The 24,349-nt window shown below is 49.1% G+C and overlaps 2 protein-coding genes across 5 annotated transcripts; one reads left to right on the top strand and one right to left on the bottom strand.

The window, feature by feature from the left end:
• Positions 1–12: 12 nt before the first annotated feature.
• CLIC1 (chloride intracellular channel 1) lies at positions 13–5,444 on the bottom strand. Its single transcript, XM_058554751.1, has 6 exons — positions 5,103–5,444; positions 2,904–3,013; positions 2,579–2,704; positions 2,344–2,450; positions 1,333–1,514; positions 13–311 (listed from the first exon to the last, which is right to left on the bottom strand). Exons 1-6 carry the CDS (start codon positions 5,136–5,138, stop codon positions 150–152), a joined length of 723 nt encoding a protein of 240 aa, XP_058410734.1. The 5' UTR covers positions 5,139–5,444; the 3' UTR covers positions 13–149.
• A 3,129-nt stretch (positions 5,445–8,573) lies between these two features.
• Positions 8,574–24,073, top strand: MSH5 (mutS homolog 5). Of its 4 annotated transcripts, XM_058554743.1 has the most exons (24): positions 8,575–9,010; positions 9,267–9,390; positions 9,866–9,946; positions 10,129–10,191; positions 10,907–11,028; positions 11,212–11,321; positions 11,590–11,625; positions 11,962–12,044; positions 12,797–12,842; positions 15,829–15,967; positions 16,094–16,156; positions 19,495–19,623; positions 19,913–19,985; positions 20,150–20,259; positions 20,498–20,578; positions 20,818–20,905; positions 21,129–21,318; positions 21,432–21,558; positions 22,001–22,150; positions 22,718–22,792; positions 22,998–23,141; positions 23,352–23,489; positions 23,648–23,721; positions 23,946–24,073. In XM_058554743.1, exons 1-24 carry the CDS (start codon positions 8,870–8,872, stop codon positions 24,055–24,057), a joined length of 2,499 nt encoding a protein of 832 aa, XP_058410726.1. In that variant the 5' UTR covers positions 8,575–8,869; the 3' UTR covers positions 24,058–24,073. The 4 variants fall into 4 exon arrangements, with proteins under 4 accessions (XP_058410728.1, XP_058410726.1, XP_058410727.1 ...); XM_058554745.1 differs by lacking the exon at positions 22,998–23,141 and having other exon boundaries at positions 8,574–9,010; XM_058554744.1 differs by lacking the exon at positions 11,590–11,625.
• Positions 24,074–24,349: the final 276 nt, after the last annotated feature.

Genomic DNA, 24,349 nt, shown 5'->3' with positions numbered 1-24,349 from the left:
CCACAATAAAAATCTCACCCAGATCCCTCCTCCCCCAGCCAGCCCTGCACAAGTGCTCCAGTATTCTCTGTCCACTGGCCATTTTGGAGTGTGTCCATTGGGTAGCCATGTGGAGAAATTGGAGGAGGTAGGGAGCTCCCAGGAGGGGCTTATTTGAGGGCCTTGGCCACTTGCTCGTAGGCCAGCTCGATCTCCTCATCATCTGGACAGGTAGAAGCGAACTCTTCACGAGCATAGGCATTGCGCAAGTACCGATGCACTCCCCGGAAGGCCTCGGGGATGGAGAATCCCCGGTACTTCTTACATACCACCTGGCGGGGGGGGGGGGGGGGGGGGGGGGGGGGAGGGACGATGGACATGTTAGCCTCAGGGAAGCCACACTGGCTGCTACGCTGTTGATCTTTTCCTTCTCCCAAGGCCTACGTGATAAAATCCAGCCTTCTTGCCCAGGCATTCAAGAACCTCCACTATCTGGCTTCTCTTCCTATGATTCTTATCTCCTATATGAATCATCTTCTCCAATCAAATTCCTTAACTCTTCACTGTCTTGTAACGTATTCACCTTTCCTCTCCACTTACTGAAACCCTAGCCATTTACAACCAGCCCCTTCTCAGACCACCCCATTCCATGGTGCTACTTTTCTCCTCTTGATTTTATTGAGATGTAATCCACAAACCATAAAATTCTTTTCTTGAATTTCCACAGCGACTTTTGTCTCTCTTTTTCACTTGGCTTTTAATCATGTGTTATTAACTTTCATGTGAATGTTTTATCTTCTCAGCTAGATTTCAAATCCTCTGAGGGCAAAGACCAATCACCTTATATCTTTCTGTCTTCCAGTACCTAGGACACAGATGTTCAGTACACAATTCTGTGGGAGACTGACATTGGGCCCGTGGTTCACAAACTAAACTGTAGCTTTGAGGCTATTGACAAAAACATGGGAACCAGCAGTTTTCATCTTCCACAAGAGGAAGTGGAGACTGAAGCTATAAAGAGAGTTAAAGCTTTGGTTTTAGGAAAAGCCTGCTCTGTCTGATCTGTAGATTTGGCAGTGATGGAGACAGGAAGAGAATTCTTGAAAGTAATACTGGGATGTTACATTCTCAGCCAATCTGTTTGCACCCATGGCTTATATCATGGAATGTAATTCTCTCAAGCAGTGGTCTTGCCAGCAATGACTGCAGAGAAGGAAGGAGGGTGGTGTCTGCTATTGAAAACCACCCTAAGAAAGAAACCACCTTTGGAGTGGTTGTCATGGGAAGCCTGTGCGGGACCTCCTTAAAGAGCCATCCCAGTAGCCATCCTCTCCTCGCACAATGACTACCCACCTGTACTATGTGGAGCTTTGGCAACAGGTTGCAGTCAGCCAGAGTGAGCTCATTGCCATCCAGAAACTTCCTCTGAGAGATGCCCTCATCCTCAGCACTGGTCTCATCCACTTCTTCCGGGAGGGGGGATGTCAAGTAATTGTCTAACACTTTCAGGGCTTTCAGGAGCCCCTTCTCCAGATCTGTGCAAGAGAGGGGAATTGGTCAGAACATCAGGAGAAGATCGGCATAGTCCAAGAAGGCCCAAAGGGAGGGGGGTGAATACTAATGGTGAGGCCAGTCCAAAATAATAATAGCTAACACTAATGTAGTCAGTTTTCTATGTGTTATTCTAAGCATTTACATACAAAAACTCATTTAATTCTCACATCAACCCATGAAATAGGTATTGTTATCCTCATTTTTTTTTCTTTTTTGCTGAGGAAGATTCGCCCTGAGCTAACATCTGTGCCAATCTTCCTTTACTTTTTTATATGTGGGTGGTGACCACAGTGTGGCTGATGAGTGGTGTAGGTCCACTCCCGGGATCTGAACCCAGGCTGCCAAGGCGGAACGCACTGAACTTAACTACTATACCATGGGGCCGGCCCCCTGTTATCCTCGTTTTATAGACCTGGAAATGGATTTACAGAGAGGTTAAATGAATTGCCCAAAGTCACACAGCTAGTAGGATTTGTGCTCAGGTAGTCTGGATCTAGAGTCATTGTTCTTAAGCACAACCCTATTCTTCCAGAAAACAGGCCAGCAGCCAATCCCACTAATGTACCCACCGGCGCAGGAGAAGCTAGGGAACAAATGAGAGAAGCTTAAAAGTCACGGCCAATGAGAATGCAAGGAAATATGGGGGTTAAGCAAAAATGAGGTGGTGTGGGGTGGTGGTGGTGGTGAAGGTTTGCTGACATCTGCTCCATCTCCCTGATACCTGAATTTCCAAGTGCCCCTAATGCCTTCCCAATCCCTGGATCTTCCCCACTCCTCCTAGGACCCAGGCCTCCAACCCACAAGACTCACTATCATTGAGTGCTGGGTTTGAATTCTTGATGTAGGCAGAAAATTTGGCAAATACATCCAGCCCAGCTGTGTTGGATTCAGGGTTCAGAGCTGCCAGCTTGGGGTACCTGAGAGCCAATGGGAGAAGCAGGATAAGATATCTTCCTGGGAGAAGTCTCAGCTTCCCTGCCCCGGCCCCACTACCATATCCGTTTTCCATTTCTTCAACCTCTTTCTTTCCCCGGGTCCCTTATACCTGGGAGGGGACAGCACTGCTTCCAGAAATTCCTCAATCTTGTTGGTGTCTGTGTGCACTTCGGTACCGTACAGCAGGAATGGGAGCTGCCCTCCTGGGCACAGCTTCTGTACCGTCTCAGTCCGCCTGGAGAAGAGGCCAGGCATCAGGACAGGAAAAGGTGGTCAGGGAGAACCAGAAAGGGGAGATGGAGGGATGTGGGAAGAGGAAGGGGCTCCAGGTGGAGGGGAAAAAGGTGCAGGATGAAAGGACTTGGGTGGGTGACAGTGTGTGCATGCACATGTGTGTGCACAAGGAGTGTTTAGAGGAACAGAAATGGGCCCACCTCTTGGTGTCAACGGTGGTGACGTTGAAGGTGACTCCCTTGAGCCAGAGCACCATGAACAGTCTCTGGGAGAAGGGGCAATTCCCAATCTTGGCCCCATCACTGCCAGCCTGAAAAGCAACCCCCACCCAAAGTTAGGCCTGGTGCACCTCACCTGTCCCCAGGCCATTCTCTGCATCTCCTACTCCCAGACCTGTTTTCTGCCTAGTCATGACACACACTCAGTCTCACCACTAAAGCTCCCCCCAGAACTCCACTCTCCACCCTGGGGGCTGGGTCAAACCCAGGGCAGATCAACGGGAACATTTTCTGCAAAGGTAGGCTTCTGGTTCCCCAGAGAGTTGAGGACAGGTGGGAGGTAGACAGAGGGAAGGAGTTTTGGATAACTTGGAAGATCTGGACCCTAGAGAGGGAAGACTAACAGTAATGTAGTTCGTTTTCTATGTGCTATTCTAAGCACTTTACATACAAAAATTCATTTAATTCTTACATCAACCCACGAAATCATCCCTAGAGAGGGACTTTGGTGAGGCCAGAGTATAGGTTAGAGGCTTGGATTCCTGGGTTTCTGAATGGAGTAGAGCCTGAGGACAGGAGAGGTGGGGCAGGTTTTGGAAGCTAGAGTTCTGGTTCTCTATACCTCCACCCAACCTGTTTCTGGCAGCTGGGAGGGGAGTCAAGGGGCTCAGAGCCTCGCCCTAGAGATGTGGAGGCCCTTGCAGAGGGGGGCTGCCCTCTAATTGGCAAGTGGTGACCTCATCCCCTCAGGGACACCTCCCCCTAGCCTGAGGGTGATTCATCTCACTGTGTCTCGGCCTCAGCAGCTTCCTTCCTGGCAAGGAGTGGGGGCAGGGACCTGTGAGGCTGAGGCCTGGGCAGCGAAAAGCCACCTCCCTCTTCCCCTGACACTGTCTGCCTGCAGGGGTCTCCCAGCCAAGTCTCCTGGCTCCAGATAATCCTCACACAGGACCCTAGGCCAGAATCTCTGCAGCACAGCCTCACCCAGGAGTAAAAATATAATAGCCCTTGCGGCGAGTGTGAGAGTGAGGTGGGGACCACACCTAGGGGGGCGGACCAAGGGACGGCTGGGCTGGACTTGGCTGGGCGCAGGGAGAGGGAAAGGCAGAAGCCCGAGCATCAAGGAGAGGGAGAAAGGGACAGGAACACACAAAGATGGAACAAAAGGGGAGAAGTGGAGAGAAAGGAAGCAGGAAAGTGAGGAGTGGGGAGAACGTGCAAACAAGGAGACATAGACAGAGGGGGAGGCTGCCAGAGGGAGGGAGGGGCGCAGAGATGAGCGGAGAGAATGCAGCTGTCGGGGAGGGGAGCCGGGCAGAAACAGCAAAGGCTGCTGCTGGGTTTTGATAGCCAAAAGCCATGGGACCACCTCTCCTCATCCACATCCACACAGAAAGGAGAGAGTTGGGGCGACTCTTTTTCTCCTGTTTCTACAACGCCCAAACCCTAATCCAGCTCTCCTCCTCCTCCTGATCTTCTCTCCAGCTCTCCTCATGGCAGCTACAGCCAAACTCTCATCTCCTCGCCACCTCCCTTTCTTTCGCTTTCCCAGGTGCCCGGACACGCGTTCTCGATCTGTCACCTCTCCAGCCCTGCTTCTTGAGCTCTACTCCCATTCCCCTGCCTCCTTCCACCCCACCAATTCTTCCCAATTGACCTCCCTGGCCTCCCTACCACACCCTCTTCCTTGAAACTTCCCCGCCGCGCGCGCGCGCGCACACACACACACACACTTCTCCAAGTCTCCCCCACTACACCCCTCGTAGGGCTACATGTCCGATGTTTCCTTCTGTCTCTCCCAAACCCTGTTGGGCTCCTGCTGTCCTCTTCTCTCTCTGTCCTTCCATCAGCTTGTCCCCCCACCCCCAGCCCAGTCAATCTTCCCAACTCCTGGGAACCCTCCCTTTTCTCTACCTTCCAGTCCTTTAGACTGCTGGAAACTTGCACTTTTACAAACTTTTCAGGGTTGAGCCTAGAATTGTCATTACGCGTACACACGTCAATTGTCTTCCTCTTCCGAAACCACCCCCCCAACACACGCACACCAAAGAGTGCACGTGGAGTTGGGAGTGGGGGTCCAGGAAGGAAGGGACTGGGGAGTTCAGGCTGGAGCTTGAGGAAAGGAGAGAGTTGCCTTCCAGGAACCCAGAGGGTGGCCTAGAAGGGAGAAGGTGTTCTTACCTTCACGAACAATTCGACCTGAGGTTGTTCAGCCATGGTTGCGACCGGTCCAGGAAGCGGCTGTCGCTGGGGGAGCTGGGAGGGGCCGGGGCCAGGGAGGGCGGGTCTCACAGGCAGGGATTCTCTCCCCTAAACCTAGGGCTGTCCCTTCAACAAAATACAAGCACGATCAGACCCGCTCACTCCGGACACGGCCTCTCTACCAGCCCAGCGTACCCCACACCCAGCTCGTCCAGCTCTGTCCCCTCCGGGGCTGGATCAGGGAGCCGCTGACTCACGGACCGGCCCCGCCCTGAACCTGGGGAGGGGACAGGAGGGGGGCGGGACCCGACGATCTAGGGAGTGGGTCCGGAGGGGAGATCCTCAGGTCTCCCAGAGGATGGGGAGGGGAGTGATAAGGGGAGGGAATCCTGGGGACCTCCTTATTTCTCAGCCAGTCTCTTTGAACACAGGACTTTTTTTCTGCCTCAGTTTCTCTGATTCATTAGTCAGAGGACACTCCCACTCCACCCTCACGCTAGAAACTTGATACCAACAGCTTGGGCACACCCAGGAGGATCCAGAGAGGGAATTTTAGAACGGAAAGGTGGTTGTTTATTCCTTTTTCTGTTTTCCTTCTGGACTTCAGTCCAAATTCTGGATTGATCATCGTCCAGGAGAGGGACTTGGAAGTGGAAGCTGGGATTGGGGGAAGAGAGTGGTGAAAGGTAGGGCAAGGGATGTGAAGAGAGACAAGCAGGCGCGGGCTAGAGAAACAGGAAGCTGAGCCAAGGGGCCTCATCGCTAGGGCCCCTAGCCTGCCCGCCCTCCCCAGCCTGGTCAGTTTTAATGCTTCCACTTCTACCCCCCATCCAGGGCCCCTTCCTGTGCCCCATGCCCTTTTCTTACTGACTGGTTGCCTTGGAGATGGGGTGGAAGGGTGGGGTTATGGTAGCCCCAGGATAGAGCTACACTGATTCTAGGGGGTGGTGGTAGCTGTCCTATCAAGGCAGAAAGGGCAGATAAAACAGAATAGTGTGAGTGGAGTCCTTAGGGACACAAATGAATAAGTAGGGAGGACAGAGGAAGAGTAACTCTCTCCCTCCCCAGTAACCTTGATATTGGAGGTTCTATCAAACTCTTCATGATCTGAAAAATAGGCCAAGAATATGGCCTCCAAATTGGACATATTCTAGCCTCCACATCTTGATTCTCTCATCTATCCAACCATCCCTTCTCTTTCTTCCTCACAACCCTCTATCTAACAAGAGACTTCCAGTTCCAGAAAAGCATGGTAGAGTGCATGGACACAGGAGCAAAACAGGGCTTGAAACTTAAAAAAAAAAAAGGGAGAGACTTGGGGGAGGAGTGGGGTAGAGTGACTAGTTGTGCTGCTGGAAACCAGCAGTTAGTGGTTTCCTCTCATGCTTCCTCTTCTGTGGGTTTTCTCCCCGCTGGGGGAAGGCCTATCTCTCTCCTGCCCAGAGATGGGATATATTTGGTGTTTGCTCCCCTGGATTGTAACATCCTATAAGGACATAGAATGGTTCCACGAGTATGTGTGTGGTGGGGGGAATCTCTTCCATGGGTGACCCTCAAAATCTGCACACAAAATGAGGAAGGGAGGTCAAAGCAGCCCTACTTCCTGGGGTCCTCTTTTGCTCCAGCTGGTCAGTGTCCACCAGAGAATCTGCCCCACAAAGATCCCCCCTCTAGGAGAAGCCTCAGGCAAATAGGGCCAGCCCTGAGCTCAAACAGGTTTGGCAGCTTCTCCCCGGCCTCTTTTTTCCCTCCTACAGCTTTATAGCTGGAGCTGCCTTGATCATCAATATTGACTTTGGCTGGCTGGCTTGGCTACCCACGAGGTATTTTTCCTTCATTTCCCAGATGACAAGTAATGCTGCCCTCTCCTGGTACCATCCAGCAGTGCCCTATGGATTTGAAGCCAGGGGCTGCACCCCCAAATCCTGCATCAGGGAAGTTTCCCTCCCTCTCATCTCCTTGCCCCTGCTTTTCCCCTATCTCAATATCACCTCTTTCCTTCCCCAGTAGGCAGGCTTCTCTTTCCACTCTCTCCCCTTTCTCAGCTTGGTAAACCAGTCCCTAATCTCTTCCCACCCCAGACTGGAAGGTGTGTCCCTCCCTGACACTCCTTAGAGCTGTCACTGGCCTCCTCCAGGTTTCCATAGCTCCACTGCTCAACAATTTGCCAAGGGTAACCATTAACTTACCCTTAACTTGCTCCCCCACCTTTCTTGCTAGAGGGAATTTTCCAATCATTTTTTAGCACAGCCAGGTTACCCCCACCACCTTTCCTAACCTCTTGGGTGGAATCTCCCCATCAGGGTACCCAGAAGAAAGCTTGGGAGGAAGATGTATTTTAAGGGTCTGTTTTTCTGAGTATATATTTTTTTATTTCTGTCTCTGTCACAATCTCCTCGCTTCTCCTCCTCTCACACATATACTCAAAAGTAAGCTTTGTGGAGCCTGGACTTAATTATGTTCACTACTTTGAGTCCACCACCTGGCCCAGAGTAGGCACTCAACAGTTGCTGAATGAGTGAACGACAAGCCTCCGTCTTTGGGGGGGAGGAGTGTACACCGCGCAGAGAGGTATGCGTATATGCCAACAGGGATGTAGGTGTTCTTGTCAGGGTCTACTTCTCTCTGCCAGAATTCGGTGTAATTCTAAATGCTTCCACCTCCTCTTGGGAGGTAGAAATTATAAATTAGGGCTGGTAGTGCCCTTATTTCTTGCACTCAGGAAACAGGCAAAGGAGGGCTGAGATAAGAGTCTCGCTTCTTATTTCTGCTTATTTCTTTAAAACACGTAGCTCTTACTATTTGTCAGGCACTGTTCTAAGCTCTTTATAAATATTAACTCAGAGAGTACAAATATTAACTTAAGAGTTGTTGGCACGGGTTGAATTAATGTTGCTTATCTCCTCCCTCCAGAAGAAAAAACAAAGCGCCTCCGGCCCTTTAAGGTCGGCCTCCTTCCGAGATCCCCCGCAACGACCCTAGACCCGTTCGGGGGACTCGGACTCAAGCTCTACTCACTACCTTCTCACAGGCTCCATCCCCCGTCAATCAAAGCCCAGAAACCCTGAGAGCAAGAGGCCCGGGCGCTCGCAACAGCAGAGGCCGGGAAGTTTAAACGTTCTGGCACCGCCCCACATGCGAGTAGGCCAATCAGCATCCAACCTTCTCAGCGACTGCGGTCCCCTCACCCCTCTTCCTCCTGTCTCACTAGGCAGGATCCGGGTCTCTCCGACCAATAGCGGCTAAGAGGGCGGGGCGTGTGCGCGCGCACCCCCTCCTCGCGCCGGCGCGCTCCTCCCGCAGGCTGCTAGTTAGTCAGTGGCGCGGTCTGGCGCACGTCGCTACCCAGGTGACTGAAAAGGCGGGAAAACGCCGAGCGTTGCGTGCAACTGAGGGGGGAAGTCAAGAGCCCGGGGCTGAGATCGTGGGGGCGTGGTTGGCAGGGGCGAAGAGAGGAGACGTGCACTGCTGGCCCCACAGGGCCGTCAGACCGTCCCCAAAGTACAACCTTCGCGTGACAGAAATGAGGGTGGGGCGAGGGAGTTTTCCACAGTCCGCACGTTAGTGACATGCCTGAGAAGTCGCCCCTCAAAATGCCCTGTCGCCACGGCTCTCAGCCTCGCAGCCCCGCGCCTCAGCCCTCCGCTAGAAGTTCTCGGGGGATTTGCGGTTCCGCGCGCCCCCTGCCCCGGCCTCCTCGCCCCTGAACCGCCTTCGTTTTCTGCATCCGCAGAGCCTCCAAGGCCATGGCCACCGTGGGAGCGACCCCGGCCAGGACGCCGCAGGGACCGGGCCCCGGGGGGGCGTCGGCCGGCTTCCTCAGCCCCGCCCTAGTGCCGGGCCCCGGGGAGGCCGACGAGGAGGACGACGAGGAGCAGCTGGCGGAGGTCTCCGGGGCGGCCACGTCGGGGGAGCAGGAGAGCGGGGAGTTGATTGGAACGTGGGGATGTTAGAATAAAAGGGGGCTGCGAGGGGCTGGGCAGTCACTTTCCTCCGCTGAGCGTCTAGTTCACACTTCCTGAATGGGGGTGATGATGCCTTTCTCGGAGATTTGGTAAAAGGATTAAAATTAAATAAGGCACAGCCCAACCCTGCACTTACGAGTAGTTCAAATCTTGGTTTCCTGTCTCCCTCGCCGGACAGATCCATCTGTGTGTGCTGTGGAATTCAGGATACTTGGGCATTGCCTACTATGACACTAGTGATTCCACCATCTACTTCATGCCAGATGCCCCAGACCACGAGAGCCTCAAGCTTCTACAGAGAGGTGGGGACAGAACGGTGAATTCCTCTCCTCTGGGACTGGAAGTGTCTTTCACTCATATGTCCTTATCTGACTCAATCTGTTTTATTAGTTGACTCCCTGAGGCTCCCTTTGCTGTTTTTAGGAGTTCATTTCATTATTCAACAAGTATTTATTAGGTGTTTACAATGTATCAGGTGCTGGAGATAGAGTCCTGGGCAAATCAGTCATGTCTGTCTTTCAGGAGTTTGTAGTCTAGTGACACTCTCTGGGGAACCCCATTCCCCTCCCACCACCAGCCAGTCTTACTACTCTTTCCTTTTCTAAATCTCATGCCTGATTTCTACCTACGCTCCCATTGTGCAGAGCACTCCCTACTCATGGAGGGAGGAAATAAGTTTTTAAGGGGGGAGGGAGAAAGCAAGGGGAGGGCTATAGGATCCTTCTTAGTCAAAGTCCTTCCTCCTTTAACTCATTTGGTCTCCATTCTCCTTCCAAGTTCTGGATGAAATCAGTCCCCGGTCCGTTGTTACGAGTGCCAAACAGGATGAGAATATGACTTGCTTTCTGGGGAAGCTTGGTAAGGACTGGGCAAGGCTGAGAGGGAGAATGAGGGAGGACTAAAGTATGGAATATTCCAGGAGACTAAAGGGTCTTGGAGGGAGCTAGAGCCAGGAAGCCAGAATTGGGTGACAGGGAAGGTGGGACAGAGGTGGAAGACTGAAATGTACGGACTAATGGCTTTCTTTGCCTTGCCTACAGCCTCCCAGGAGCACAGAGAGCCTAAGAGACCTGAAATCATATTTTTGCCAAGTGTGGACTTTGGTATCTCTTTCCTTTTGCTTTGCCCAATCGCCCATCACAGTTTCCAGACCCTTTTTCCTGTCTCGACCCACATCATCAGACGTCTCCCCTCTGCCTTATCTCATCCTAAGCATTTGTGTTCTCCAAGTCCCATGACCAGTCTTCTCAAGATCTGTCCTGCTCCCTGCCCTTTAATAACCTGCAGCTTATTGTGAAACCACCACTTAGGCATGTTTAGGGATGAGGGCCTCCCCTGAGGAGAGTGGTGACTCTTTTTGGATAGCTTTGATTGTTGGAATTTCCTCCTTTAAGTCTCTTTAAAAAGGGGTATTGCCTCAGTGACCTTGATGATTCATGAGGCACTTCTACAACCTTCCCAGGTTTGCAAAAAGGACAAGGAATGTTCTATCCTAATTAGATGTTAGAGCATTTGTGTTATTAGTTCCTCTATTAATATGATCTTTTTGACCAAAAATCCTCAATTCCAGACAGATATCTTACTCTCCTGAGCCATTTATCTTTCTCAGGTTGTGTTTTCAGCCAAACATCTTTATATTATATTAGAATAGAGAGAATTAGGCTACTAGTCTGAAATTTTGGGTCTTGTTTCAGCTTTCCATTAACTGCCTGTGTGAGCTTGATAAGTCACATCATCTCTCTTGCTTCTGTTGTCTCATTCTTACAATGAGGTGAAAAATTAGGCTACAGTTTCCCTCCCCTGCCTCCCCCAAAATAGGTCTGGAGATAAGCAAACAGCGCCTCCTTTCTGGAAACTACTCCTTCATCCCAGACTCCATGACCACCACTGAGAAAATCCTCTTCCTCTCCTCCATCATTCCCTTTGACTGCCTCCTCACGGTAAGATGAGTCCTGGGAGATAAGGGCTAGAATGCAGCAGATTGGAGACAGGCACAAGCACCCCGGTCCTAGGGTTGAGTCCTGGGAGGTACTAGCCCAGCCCTGGAAAATAAGTTTTCCTGGTGTTGTCCAGTCTCCAGGACATTGGGATTTACCCCAACTCCGCTATTGATCCCCTCACAGGTTCGAGCACTTGGAGGGCTGCTCAAGTTCCTGGGTCGAAGAAGAATCGGGGTTGAACTGGAAGATTATAATGTCAGCGTCCCCATCCTGGGCTTTAAGAAATTTGTGTTGTAGGTGGTTTACCGTAAACTCAACCAACGTAAGGTGGAATTGGGAGGCCTGAATAGTAAGACATGGTGAGGGTGGGGTGGAGGGTGGGCAGTGACTCCTCAGGTAAAGTGCTCTGGGACACACAAGAGCACCTGAGGGGGATATGGAGCTCTGGGGAGATGACTGAGACGGTATTCCGGGAGTGGGGCCAAGGGGGTGGAACTCTGGAATGAATTCAGACCTCTCATATCCCAGCCACCTTCCCTTCTGCTTGTTTTCTGTCCTCAGGACCCATCTGGTAAGCATAGATCAAGACACTTACAGGTAAAGGGATGGAGGCAGGCTGTCGTCTCTGGGGAGGGAGAAGGATTAAGCTTAATGCTCTAATAATCCTAATGAGGCTCCGGTTTCTTTAATCCTGGGGCTATTAAGATCTCTTTCCCTGAAGGAAAGGAGAGAGGGGGGTGAGGAGGAGAGAGGAAGAAAAGCACAAAAGTGTCACCTTCTTTTTCTAAAGGGAGAAACTGAGGCAGAGATCAGTGAGGGACAAACCTTACATCAAGACTTGATCTCAGGAGGATGTTCCCAATCCCCATTCCATTTTCTTAATTCCCTTTAAAAATCCAGGTTACCCCAAACTCCTCCATTTCTCCCTGACAGCGTTCTGCAGATATTTAAGAGTGAATCTCACCCCTCAGTGTACAAAGTGGCCAGTGGACTGAAGGAGGGGCTCAGCCTTTTTGGTAGGTGTGCCCTGTCCCTCATCTCACACTACAAAAGCCTGCCGGAAAAGCAGCTGCCTCCAAAGCTGTGTCCCAGCTCCCCTCTTGCTCCTTTACCCCCATTGCCAGATGTCTCTTCCACTCCAATCCAGCTTTCTTATCCTCTTTGTACCCTCTCTGAGCTTGGGATCTCTCCACACCTTGCAGTTGTCCAGTGTCATTTGCATATCATCTCTTACTTTACCAATTCCATGTTCATTCCTTGAGTTTGTATGAAAGTTTTTACTAGCTGTGCACCTGTCTAAAGACTTTGGGCAGCCCTATGTATAGAGGAGAGTTACATAACTGCATAACTGCCCATGTTTGATTTGCATAGTCTTTATCAGTTGTCTCTGGCTTTAAAGTGTATTGGGGACATTGCCCCAAGTATTCACGTGGTTTAATTATGCATATCTCAGTGGGTTGTATCTGACGTTTACATATATGTCTTGGGCTCTTTGTGAATCTATGCCTGCTCTGTGTATTTTTCTGGCTGAGTGTTCCTATGAGTGCCCATCCCCTCCCCTAAATCCATGTAAGGTAATCCCGGCTCAGACTTGTCGCCAGGCGTAGGCTTTGGCTGCCTTTGTGTCCTGTAGCTGGGAAACGCCCCCAGGCCAGCCTGCCCGACGCCCAAACCTCTGACCCGGATGCCTCAGCTTAGACGCATCCACACATTCCTTTCCCTGGCCCTGCCTTGAAACAAGCTCACTCCCTGCCCCCACTCCCCACAGGAATCCTCAACAGATGCCGCTGTAAGTGGGGAGAGAAGCTGCTCAGGTGAGTGTGTCTCACACACTTGCTACAGGTTAATGCATGCAGTCTACAGACTCACACACCCCATTTAGTAGTAATAAAAACAACTGCTCTTTCTTGAATGCTGGCTAAATGCATTTAATCCTTACAACAACCCCGTGTAGTAGCTAGTACTATTCTCATTTTATGTTGTCAACACAGATACACATATACCCATTGATGATACACAGACTTCCACACCTACACAATAGAAACATAATCACAAAACATTAATGTACACATAGTAATATCTTTAATTATAAAAAATATACTTCATATTTGAGCTACTCTCTGATGACTTGCAAATTTGTGTCTCTAGTTCTGAGCTCCATATGTGGAATAGTAATTGTACATGATCGCCGCCTGCAATTTCCACAGGCAGCTCAAACTAAGAGCATCCAAACTGATGTCCCCCAGACCTGTTCCTCTTCCTGCATTCCCTTTTCTGGTTAATGGCATTGCTGGCAATACAGCTTCTCAAGCTCTGAACCTTGGATTGATGCTTCTCTCTCACCCGCCATATTCAGTTATTCACTAAGGCCTATTGATTCTATCCTGAAATGTCTCTATCAGCCAGCCCTTTCTCTCTCTTTCTGCTGCTCTGATTCTGGCTGTCATCATTTCTAACCTGGAGCATTGCAATCGCCTCCAAATTGATCTCTCTGCCTCTAATCTCTTCTTTTTCTGATCTATCCTTCATTCTAAAATTCCTGTCATTCCAGATCAGAGATCTGAGCATGTCAGTCCACTTTTTTTTAAACCTTAAGTAGATATAAAATAACATAAACCTCAGAACCTTCCCCATTACCTGCAGGATGAAGATTAGCATCTTTAGCAATATGATGTTCAGGGCCCCTCCCATTTACTCCAGTTTTACTTTCCAGGCTTACTTTCCCAAGGCCCTCCTAAATCCTTTCTCACTGGATCCACCCTATATTCCGGTCATTTTGGGCTATTTGCCATCATGGAAACGCATCATGCCTGTGTTTTTGTTGTTTCCTCTAGAAAGTCTTTCCCCTGTTCTCCACCTGTCAGAATCTTACATTCTCTTCACGTTGCAACCCAACTATCACCTTTTTGGTGAAGCTTTCACAGGCACCTGTAAGGAGACTGACACGTGCCTTCCTGTGTGCTTACGTAGTGCTTGTTTATGTTTTCTAGTTGCGCTAGACATTTCAACATCAGGTTGAAATTAGCAGTTGGTGAATCTGCTTGCCCTCATGGCTGGGAACTCTGTGCAGTGGCCATTCCTGTTACCTCAGTGCCTGGCACATGGCCTTGTACACAGTAGCACTCAGTGAGTGAGCACAGTACATGAGTCCAAGCACACTGGTCACATCACCTCTAAAAACTCAGAGCAGACACCTTTGCTAGCCTACAGGTGCACAATCCTTTTCCCACCTCACCCGCCTTGCAATATATGTCTTGTGGAGGTTAATTTAGGATAATCTCTGAGGTCATCTCCAGGTTATTGGTGAGGTGATTTAATTACCCACACATTCTCTAGTGCTTCAGGTGCTGGTCTCTAATCTCAGCCAGGGGTGAGAAGGAAGGAATTCTCAGTGGAGAACTGAGTTAAAGGTAGGAGAGGAGTTCAGATTCCCCAAATAGGATCCAGCAGGACATGGAATCATAACCTGAATGAGGAACTAAGGACCCAGCTGGCCTAAAGCTGGACAGGGCACCAGGAAGGTGACTGAATGTCACAGTAGGCTCTAAAGAGCACTGTCCAAGCAATCTGGAGCTCTGAGTTTGAGACCCACCTGTACTTATTAGTAACACTATGACTTTTGGACAAGTTGCGTATCCTCTAAGGGCCTCATTTCCTCAGCTGTAAAATTAGGGAATTTGGCTTGACTCATATTTCTCCTGGCACTAGGAGGACATACATTCGTCAGAGATACCTAGATATTTTACAAGAAAGTCGGCTTGGTGAGGCTAATGTGCTCTCCAAGGTGGGGACGAGTATTCATAGACTGGCCTATGCTGCTGAGGGTGGAGGCTTCTGTCACCAAGGAACAGAGTGCCTAAAACCTTCCCTCAAATCCAACTGAGTCCTCTGCTTCATTCTAGCCTGGGGTGTTCTAAGCCAGGGTAACTGGCCATAGACTACAGTGTGAGTTATACATCCTCAGGCCCCAGTGTCTCCACTTGTTGACTTTTATATAAAATGATATACCTCATGGCTTGTTCTAATGTAGAAAAGAGTCTGTGGGCTCACAAGTCCTTATAGAGTCTCACACTCTTCATAGCCATAGGGAGATAGGGACACCCAGAATTAGACAACCACAGATGAAACACTTATTTCTGTATATTAATTTATTAGAAAATACCTCAGACACATGAAAAGTATAAATAATAATCATATTATTATTATAAACCTCTGTGTTTTCACCAGCCAATTTAAGAATAAGCAATATTCTTAAAGCCCCTTAAATGTCCTTCCCCAATCCTTCTTTCTTCTCTGCAGAGATGACCATTGTCATGAATTGAGGACTTATCATTCCACATGAGACAGTTATATACTTTCACAGGAAGAACACAAAAAGACGAAATGTCTGTGCTGTTACATCTGGGGACACTTTCACAGCTAAATACAGATACACAAAGTCATTCTGACTCACCTTCTCCTACTCAGCTACAGAGAGAGCTAGAGTGTTTGCATACAAATGCATCAACACACTGCTCTCCCTCTAAAATATGACAAGCTCCATCACATATCCACATGGAATGACACGTGGTCACATCCATTGAAACCGTGATATACAGACACAGTCTTGCTCACATCCAGAGATTTTTGGTAGATACGTGTAAACATACCTGTATAGATAGGACACTGTACTTGCCAGTACAAATACATATTGCCGCAATCTCTAGGGACCTCCAAACACACATTTTCACAAATTGAGATCAAGACAATGATGAGAACAGATGTAATTTCTGTTCTTCCCACTCCAACCCTCATTTCCAGGTTATGGTTCACACGTCCAACTCAGGACCTGGGTGAACTAAATTCCCGTCTGGATGTCATTCAGTTTTTCCTGCTACCCCAGAATCTGGACATGGCTCAGATGCTGCATCGGTTGCTGGGTCACATCAAAAATGTGCCTGTGAGCCCAGGGTAGCGGGCAGAGAGGTGGAGAAGGAGGTTGAGGGCCAATACTGGACATTGGGCTTCTTGAGGGGTGTTAGGATGGGAGAGGGAAAACAGTGGCTGTCCACTTGTCTGATTGTAGCTGATTCTGAAACGCATGAAGTTGTCCCACACCAAGGTCAGCGACTGGCATGTTCTCTACAAGGTGAGGCCTCCCTCCTTGAATCCTAAAAGTCCAGGTTACACTCCTCAGCGTGTGTTCCAGACCCTCTGTTCTCTGCTCACCCTGTCCCACTTTATCCCAACACTTTTTTTCAACTTTGTGTTGTAGAAATTGTCAAAAAAATTGAAAGAGAATAATATAATGAACCCCCATGCAGCTTTAACACTTTGACTCATACCAATCTTGTTTCATGTATATCTTCTCCCACTTTCCCTTCCTGGATTATTTTGAAACAGTTCCAAGCCATGATATCATTTCACCCATAAATATTTTAGTATGATTTTTGAAAGAAAATTATTTTTTAAAAACAGTAACAGGGCCGGTCCTGTGGCGTAGTGGTTAAGTGCGCACGCTCCACTGCTGGCAGCCCTGGTTCAGATCCCAGGCACACACCGATGCACCGCTTGTCAGGCTATGCTGTGGTGGCGTCCCATATAAAAGTGGAGGAAGATGGGCACAGATGTTACCCCCTCCTCAGCGAAAAAGAGGAGGATTGGCATGGATGTTAGCTCAGGGCTGATCTTCTTCACACACACACACACACACACAAAAATCATAGGCAAAAATAGTAACAATACCATTATCTTACCTAAAAAATTAACTTAATTCTTTAATATCAATTATCTAATGTTTAAATTTCTAATCATCTCTTAAATGTGTTTTTTTTTTATTACAGTTTATTTAATTAGTATCCAAATATTTTCAACATATGGCGATGAGATGATGTCTCTTTAAGTCTCCCTTATGGGTTCCTTCCCCATTTCACCACTCTCTCTCTTTCCCCTTGGAAGTTCTTTGTTGAAGAAGCTAGATTATTTGTCCTATAGAGTCTTTCTTTGCCTGGATTTCCGTGATTACATTCCCTAGGTGCTCTTGACATGTTTCTCTCTCTTCTGGAATTTCTGCAAATGAGTAGTTGAATTTAGAAGCTTGATCAGGTTCAAGTTTGATTTTTTTTCAATACTGTTTCATAAGAGGAGGAATATGTCTGATACATCTGTCTCTCCTTTTGTGATGTTAGCTGCCTTTGATGTTTAATACCTAAGTCCGTTAGTTCTTTAGGGACTGCAAAGTAGTATTATTCTAATTCTGTCATTCTTTTTTAATTTATTAGCCAGAATGTTTCTTTAAAGAGAAACTTCCTTTCATCTGCTCTTTGGTTATCCAGTGATAGAGTTCGTATCACAGAAAATTGCTTGATATCCCCCTCCCCTTTATTTACCAGCTGTCAGCATACAATAAATTAGTTCCCTAATATCCTCTAAAGTAGCCAATGAGTTTTTTGTTGTTTTAATATCATTACAGACTCATAGATTTATAGGTGTTTCAGTCCACTGCATTTTTAATCTTTATACATGTCCAAATTATTCCATCTTTGGCAATGGGAGCCTCTTCATATTGGCTTCTGAGTCCTTTAAACATGATGCCAGTAGACTATGATAGCTTCCCTGCTCCCTGGGTGACAAGGTGTACCTAGATGTGGTTATTGCTACTGAGGTATCTATCACTTCTAGACCCTCACCACCAACAGAACTAGGAAATATATGTATGTATACTAACCCATGCATACACATCTATGTTCCTGAATCTATCTGTATATTAAAGAACCCATGAGTTCATACTCATACCTCTGATTCCAATCCAATACCACAGAGTTCACTCTAGACTTCCTTCTTTCCTCATTTGTAACCTCTTTCTCTGACAGTGAAAAATCTGGTTCTCATTATCTACAGATATTTACTTAACATATAAAGTAGCGTTTATGTGTTTTCTTTTAACATGAGCAGATGTGTGTGACTCTTTGTATATCCCCTTCTGACTACTTAATGTTTATCGTCTGCTTCAGCCAGGCCAGGCTCTGCATTTAAGCACTCTCTCTGGGAGACCCACTGTGTTCCTGCTCAGTACAGCATGGTGGTTAAAAGTTAGACATCTGGGTTCAAATCCCAGCTCTTCCATCTGCTTTCTCTGTGAGACCTTGAGCCAGTTATATTACCTCTTTGTGCTTTAGGTTGCTCATCTGTAAAATGGAGATAAGTGCTAGTCCCTATCTCCTAGGATTATTTTGAGGAATGAATGAAATTAACACATGTAAAAAGTTTAGAACGTTGCCTGGCACTTAGTGAGCATTCAGTAAGTGTTAGTTCTTATTTCTACTTCTGTTCATTTGCCCATGCTCTCCCCCTCACCCAGAATACCCTCCTTCTTTTTGAATAGCCTTGTTCGAGACCCAGCTTCTTTCCTTTTCTCTGCAAAAATATCCCCAGCTATTTTAGCCCATGTTAGCCCATTCTCAGAACTTCCTTAGTAATTTTAGTCAGTTCCACAACTTGGTCAATCTGTTTTGTGCGTAGTCATTGTTTTTGCTGCTTGTTTGTTTCCGTAATGGCTAGATTATAAGCCCTTTGTTTTATATACTGTATATATCCTCTGCCACAGAGTAAGGCTCCGTAAATGTCCTATGGATTGCGTGTGTCCACTCAGTCTAATCCATGGTTAGAGTGGCCACCTTAGGTCACTGACCTTTACCCTGGGGAATTAACTCTCAATGATGCTCACCCTTCCTTTCTTCCTGTTCTCTCTTAGCCCAGTGCTTTCCTTGCCCTTCTGCTCATTTACTTCTCTGCCTTTCATGTCCCTCTTTCCCTTTCTCCTTGCTCTATACAAACCCCTCTCTTGGGAGTTTGTACAAACCTCTATCAAAGCACCTATCACTTTATTTTTAAAGCTTCTGGGTGTATTTCTGTCTGCTTCACTAGACCATGAGCTCATCTGGGACAGGGACCATATCTTAGTTGTCTTTGAAGCCTCACTGTTTAGTGCAGTGCCTGGCACAGAATTTTTTTGTGTGTGTGTGTGAGGAAGATCAGCCCTGAGCTAACATCCGTGCTAATCCTCTTTTTGCTGAGCAAGACCGGATCTGAGCTAACATCTATTGCCAATCCTCCTCCTTTTTTCCCTCTCCCCAAAGCCCCAGTAGATAGTTGTATGTCATAGTTGCACATCCTTCTAGTTGCTGTATGTGGGACGCGGCCTCAGCATGGCTGGAGAAGCAGTGTGTCGGTGCGCACCCGGGATCCGAACCCAGGCCGCCAATAAATAGCGGAGTGCGCGCACTTAACTGCTAAGCCACGGGGCCGCTGGCACAGAATTTTAAGATGCCATTTCCTCTCTCACTATTTCTTTGTTGCCTTTGAGATCTTTTGTTTTTGTGATTGTGTTTTTCCCTGTTGGTCTTTGTTCTTCTCAGTCCATCCCTGTTCCCTCACCACAGCCTGGCCTGGGTGTGGGCCACCTTCCTCTGTCTGTTTCTCCTACAGACTGTGTACAGTGCCCTGGGCCTGAGAGATGCCTGCCGCTCCCTGCCCCAGTCTATCCAGCTCTTTCGGGACATTTCCCAAGAGTTCTCTGATGACTTGCACCACATTGCCAGCCTCATTGGGAAAGTGGTGAGTGGAAGGAAAGAGGCAGAGCACCTGGAGAACTAGGGGAGAGAGATCGAGAGGGACTGGGCTCTGGGGGATGTGGTGTGGAAGATGGGGAACCATGGGAGACACTGAGGTCAGTTGGATGACTAAAGATGGAATGGTGAAAGCAGGTGGCAGAACACCAGGGATGTGCTTGGAGGGTTAGGGTTAATGCAGGGATTGCAGGGAGAATTGGGGCCCAAGTAGAGGTGAGGAACAGGACCAAGAGATAGTGCTGGGTGATAAGCAACTGGACTTCTTGTCTCCTCAGGTGGACTTTGAGGGCAGTCTTGCTGAAAATCGCTTCACAGTCCTTCCCAACATAGATCCTGAAATTGATGAGAGTGAGTGTTGAGTGTGCAGATGGGCCTGTGAGCCCCAAAACATGAGCCTGCCTAGTGATGGGGTACCATCCTTGGTAGGTGGTCACTACAAGTGGGGATAATCATAGCAATCAGGGGAGGAGCAATCATTACTTTTGATATCAACATGTCTTCTACCCTCCTAGAAAAACGAAGGCTGATGGGGCTTCCCGGTTTCCTCACTGAGGTGGCTCGGAAGGAGCTGGAGAATCTGGACTCCCGTATTCCGTCATGCAGTGTCATCTACATCCCTCTGGTGAGGGCATGAGGGTGGGTGTAACCTCCAGAGGTTTTTAGGAGAGGTATTAGGCTTATGAAGAACACAATGGTAGATAAGAGAACTTCTGGAGAAGTCTGAAGAACTCGGTGGCTGTTTTGGTGGCTTTGGCCCCCTGAGGGAAGCCCGGGGGGATACAGGGGTCTCTGGCTTCCTTGAGGGAGAGAAAGTGCCCAGTATGTTACTCTCTGCTTTATCTCCTTTTTACTTTCCCCAGATCGGCTTCCTTCTTTCTATTCCCCGCCTGCCTTCCATGGTGGAGGCCAGTGACTTTGAGATCGAGGGACTGGACTTCATGGTAAGACCTTCGACCTCTGCAGGGGAGTGATAAGGAAAATGAATCAGCAGCTGAGGGAGGGTCTTACCCTGTCAGCACTGCCCAATATGGGATCTTTCTCCTGTAGTTTTACTTTGATCTTTACCAGCTCTGAGACAGAGGAGAAAGAAGTCAGGGTGGGGGCTGGAGGTGGGGTTAGAAAGGTTGGAGAGGATGAGGACCAAGAGATGCAAAGCCCACAACTTGAACCTTGTACCTAGTTTCTCTCAGAGGAGAAGCTGCACTATCGTAGTGCTCGAACCAAGGAGCTGGATGCATTGCTGGGGGACCTGCACTGCGACATCCGGGGTGAGAAGCAAAAGGCTGGAGGGGAGCGAGCAGCTTGGAGGTGATTCCGACAGGCTCCTTTTCTTCCTGGTTCTCTACTCTGACTCTCCATCTTCTCTGAATGTCTCTGGGTGTCTCAGATTGTATCTGCAAGCCTGTTTCCAGGTCCCTCTGCTGGCGTCTCTGTCTCTCCTTCACTTTCCCCTGAAGCTGACCCCCAGCTCCCTCCCTCACCTACCCCCAGACCAAGAGACCCTGCTGATGTATCAGCTGCAGTGTCAGGTGCTGGCACGGGCAGCTGTCTTGACCCGAGTGTTGGACCTTGCCTCCCGCCTGGACGTCCTGCTGTCTCTTGCCAGTGCTGCCCGAGACTATGGTTACTCAAGGCCCTGTTACTCCCCACGACTCCTTGGGGTACGAATCCAGAATGGCAGGTGAGAACAGAAGCGGGTGGAGGCATAGATACAAGGGGCCTGAAGTCCCCATCTTCTGGGGGGTTCATCCATCTGGATCCATAGGCTATGTGCGAGGTACCTCTCCACTGCAGACATCCTCTGATGGAACTCTGTGCCCGAACCTTCGTGCCCAACTCCACAGAATGCGGTGGGGACAAAGGGAGGGTCAAAGTCATCACTGGACCTAACTCCTCAGGGAAGAGCATATACCTCAAACAGGTGAGGAGAATCCCTACAAACTAGGCCTCTGGAGTCTTCTTCATTGTCTCCATCCCCCACCTGCCAGCCAACCCAGCTCCCTACAGTTCTTCTCCCCACTGTGTTCTGACCCCACCTGTCATGAAAAGACCAAAGCCCACACACCCTGATCCTCTACCTCACATGTTCTCATTCTCTACTTGAGGGAGAGCCATGCACTAATAGATCTTTCCGTAAGCCTGAATTCCCTTCCTCCACCTCTGAATAGGTTCATGCCATTCTCAAGTGTGCCTCTGTCCACTCCCCATCCTTCTTTACTGATTCTAAATGAGCAGAAGGGGCTACGATCTTCTATTAAACTGTGTCCATCCCTCCTTGATCTATCATTCACCCCTCAGTTTAGCCTCACCTTCACCTTGGCCTACACCACCATGCCCCAGGCCCTGTCTCCTCCCCTATTCAGGTAGGCTTGATCACATTTATGGCCCTGGTGGGCAGCTTTGTGCCAGCAGAGGAAGCCGAAATCGGGGCAGTAGACGCCATCTTCACCCGAATTCATAGCTGCGAATCCATCTCCCTTGGCCTCTCCACCTTCATGATCGACCTCAACCAGGTCAAAGGGAGCGCAGGGAGGTGGGGTTGGGGGACGGGCATAATGGGGAAGGAACTCTACCCCTGAAACATTCCTTCTGCCACATGCCCTCTACTGTAGGGACAGGGAGCACCCAGAGAATCTCCGGGTCTCAGAGACCCGGAGAATCAATAATGTGAACCTTTATTGAACCCTCACTTTGTGCGAGGCATTGTTTGCAATGAAAGGATGAACACAACATGTGCCTCGCCATTAAAGAACTTGCAGTCCAAGGCTGGCCCTGTGGCATAGTGGTTAAGTTTGGCGTGCTCCGCTTTGGTGGCCTGGATTCGCGGATTCATATCCCAGGCACGGACCTACACCACTTGTCAGCCATGCTGTGGTGGCGACCCACATACAAGATGGAGGAAGACTGGCATGGATGTTAGGTCAGGGCTAATCTTCCTCGAGCCAAAAAAAAAAAAACAACTTGCAGTCCAGTAGAGTGGACACATATACAAGCAGCTTTATTCACAGGCAGACTGTGGTCAGTGCGTTACAGGTCTTGAATGCTAATGAAACTCTCCCTGTCCACCTGGTGCCCAGCAGGTGGCGAAAGCCGTGAACAATGCCACTGAGCGGTCTCTGGTCCTTATTGATGAATTCGGAAAGGGAACCAACACGGTGAGGGGAGAACCTAATGAGGAACTAAGGAGGGGAAAATGGAGGAGGATGAAGGAGGATGCGGGTGAGGCTGGGCCTCAGGAAAAGAATAGGGGTGTGTGGGCAGAAAAGCAACAGAGTAGGAGATGGAGAGAGGCCAGGGCAGGTGGAGAGGGGCATATGGGGGCACCCATGGTTCCACACCCTCACCCTTGCCCCTGCACAGGTGGATGGGCTTGCACTTCTGGCTGCTGTGCTCCGACACTGGCTAGCGCTTGGACCCACATGCCCCCACATCTTTGTGGCCACCAACTTTCTGAGCCTCGTTCAGCTACAGCTGCTGCCACAGGGGCCCCTTGTGCAGTATTTGGTGAGGAAACCAATCTAGCCCCCTAAAGGCCCCTAGACTGAGTGTTTTCCAGAGCAGCAGGGGACAGGCTCCTCCATCAGAACAGGGGCTCCCTGAGCATAGGGACCATGTCCCTTTTCTTTTCTCACTCCTCAAAGGGATTGGCCAAGGGTTGTGGAACAGGAAGCAGAGTGATTGATGACACACTATCTCCTTTTATTCTTTTTTAAGACCATGACGACCTGTGAGGATGGGAACGACCTTGTCTTCTTCTATCAGGTTTGCGAAGGTGTTGCCACTGCCAGCCATGCCTCCCACACAGCTGCCCAGGCCGGGCTTCCTGACAAACTCATTGCTCGTGGCAAGGAGGTTAGATCCGGACATCAACCACTTCCATCAGGGCTCCCTTCCACTGTCCCTGCTCCTCTCTAGGTCCTGGGTTTCTGGGCCCATAGGATTTCTGACCCTTATTTCCTCTTCTCTTACCCAACTCCCCCCACCCCTTCCACCTTCTTTCTTGTTCCTAGGTCTCAGACTTGATCTGCAGTGGAAAATCCATCAAGCCTGTCAAGGAGTTGCTAAAGGAGAAGCAAATGGAAAAGTGAGTGTGTGGTCCAGGGTCCTTGTTCTCTCTAGCATCTTCTGCAGCTCTTCTCCCCCTTTCAGGGACTCAGACAGCCTCTTTGCCTTTCAAAGACCCATGATTTCTTTCTGAAATCTATAAATTTTCAAGGTCCTGCGTGTCTTGTGTCACAGCCTCTCCCCTCTGCTCAGGGACTCAGTTATCCATTCTTCCATAAATCTCACTGTTCTCTCTCCCCTCAGTTGCCATATATTAGTAGATAAATTTCTGAAACTGGATTTGGAAGATCCCAACCTGGACCTGGACATTTTCATGAGTCGGGAAGTGCTGCCTGCTGCCACCGCCATCCTCTGAGAGTCCTTCCTCAGCTCTCCTCCAATTCCCAAACCCTAGTGGGCTGCACATGCCCTCTTTGTTTCCTTATCTCCTTCAGACCCAGAGTTCTCAGTCTCCCTGAAAATTTTGTTTCATATTAGGAATAAAGTTTATTTTGAGAAAGTTACTGTTTCCTTAGACCAGCCAAAACAAAACAAGAGAATAGGAAAGAGATGAAACACCAAGCAGGAGTCCACAAAGGGACTGTCCTTGCCTCATTAAAAATACAGTGACACTGCTGTAGGGAGACCCTCCGATTCTACCCAGGGGG

This window comes from Diceros bicornis, chromosome 14, assembly GCF_020826845.1.
Source record: "Diceros bicornis minor isolate mBicDic1 chromosome 14, mDicBic1.mat.cur, whole genome shotgun sequence".
Taxonomy (NCBI): Eukaryota; Metazoa; Chordata; class Mammalia; order Perissodactyla; family Rhinocerotidae; genus Diceros; species Diceros bicornis.
The sequence above is the reverse complement of the archived record's forward strand: the minus strand, read 5'-3'. Positions and strand labels throughout refer to the sequence as shown.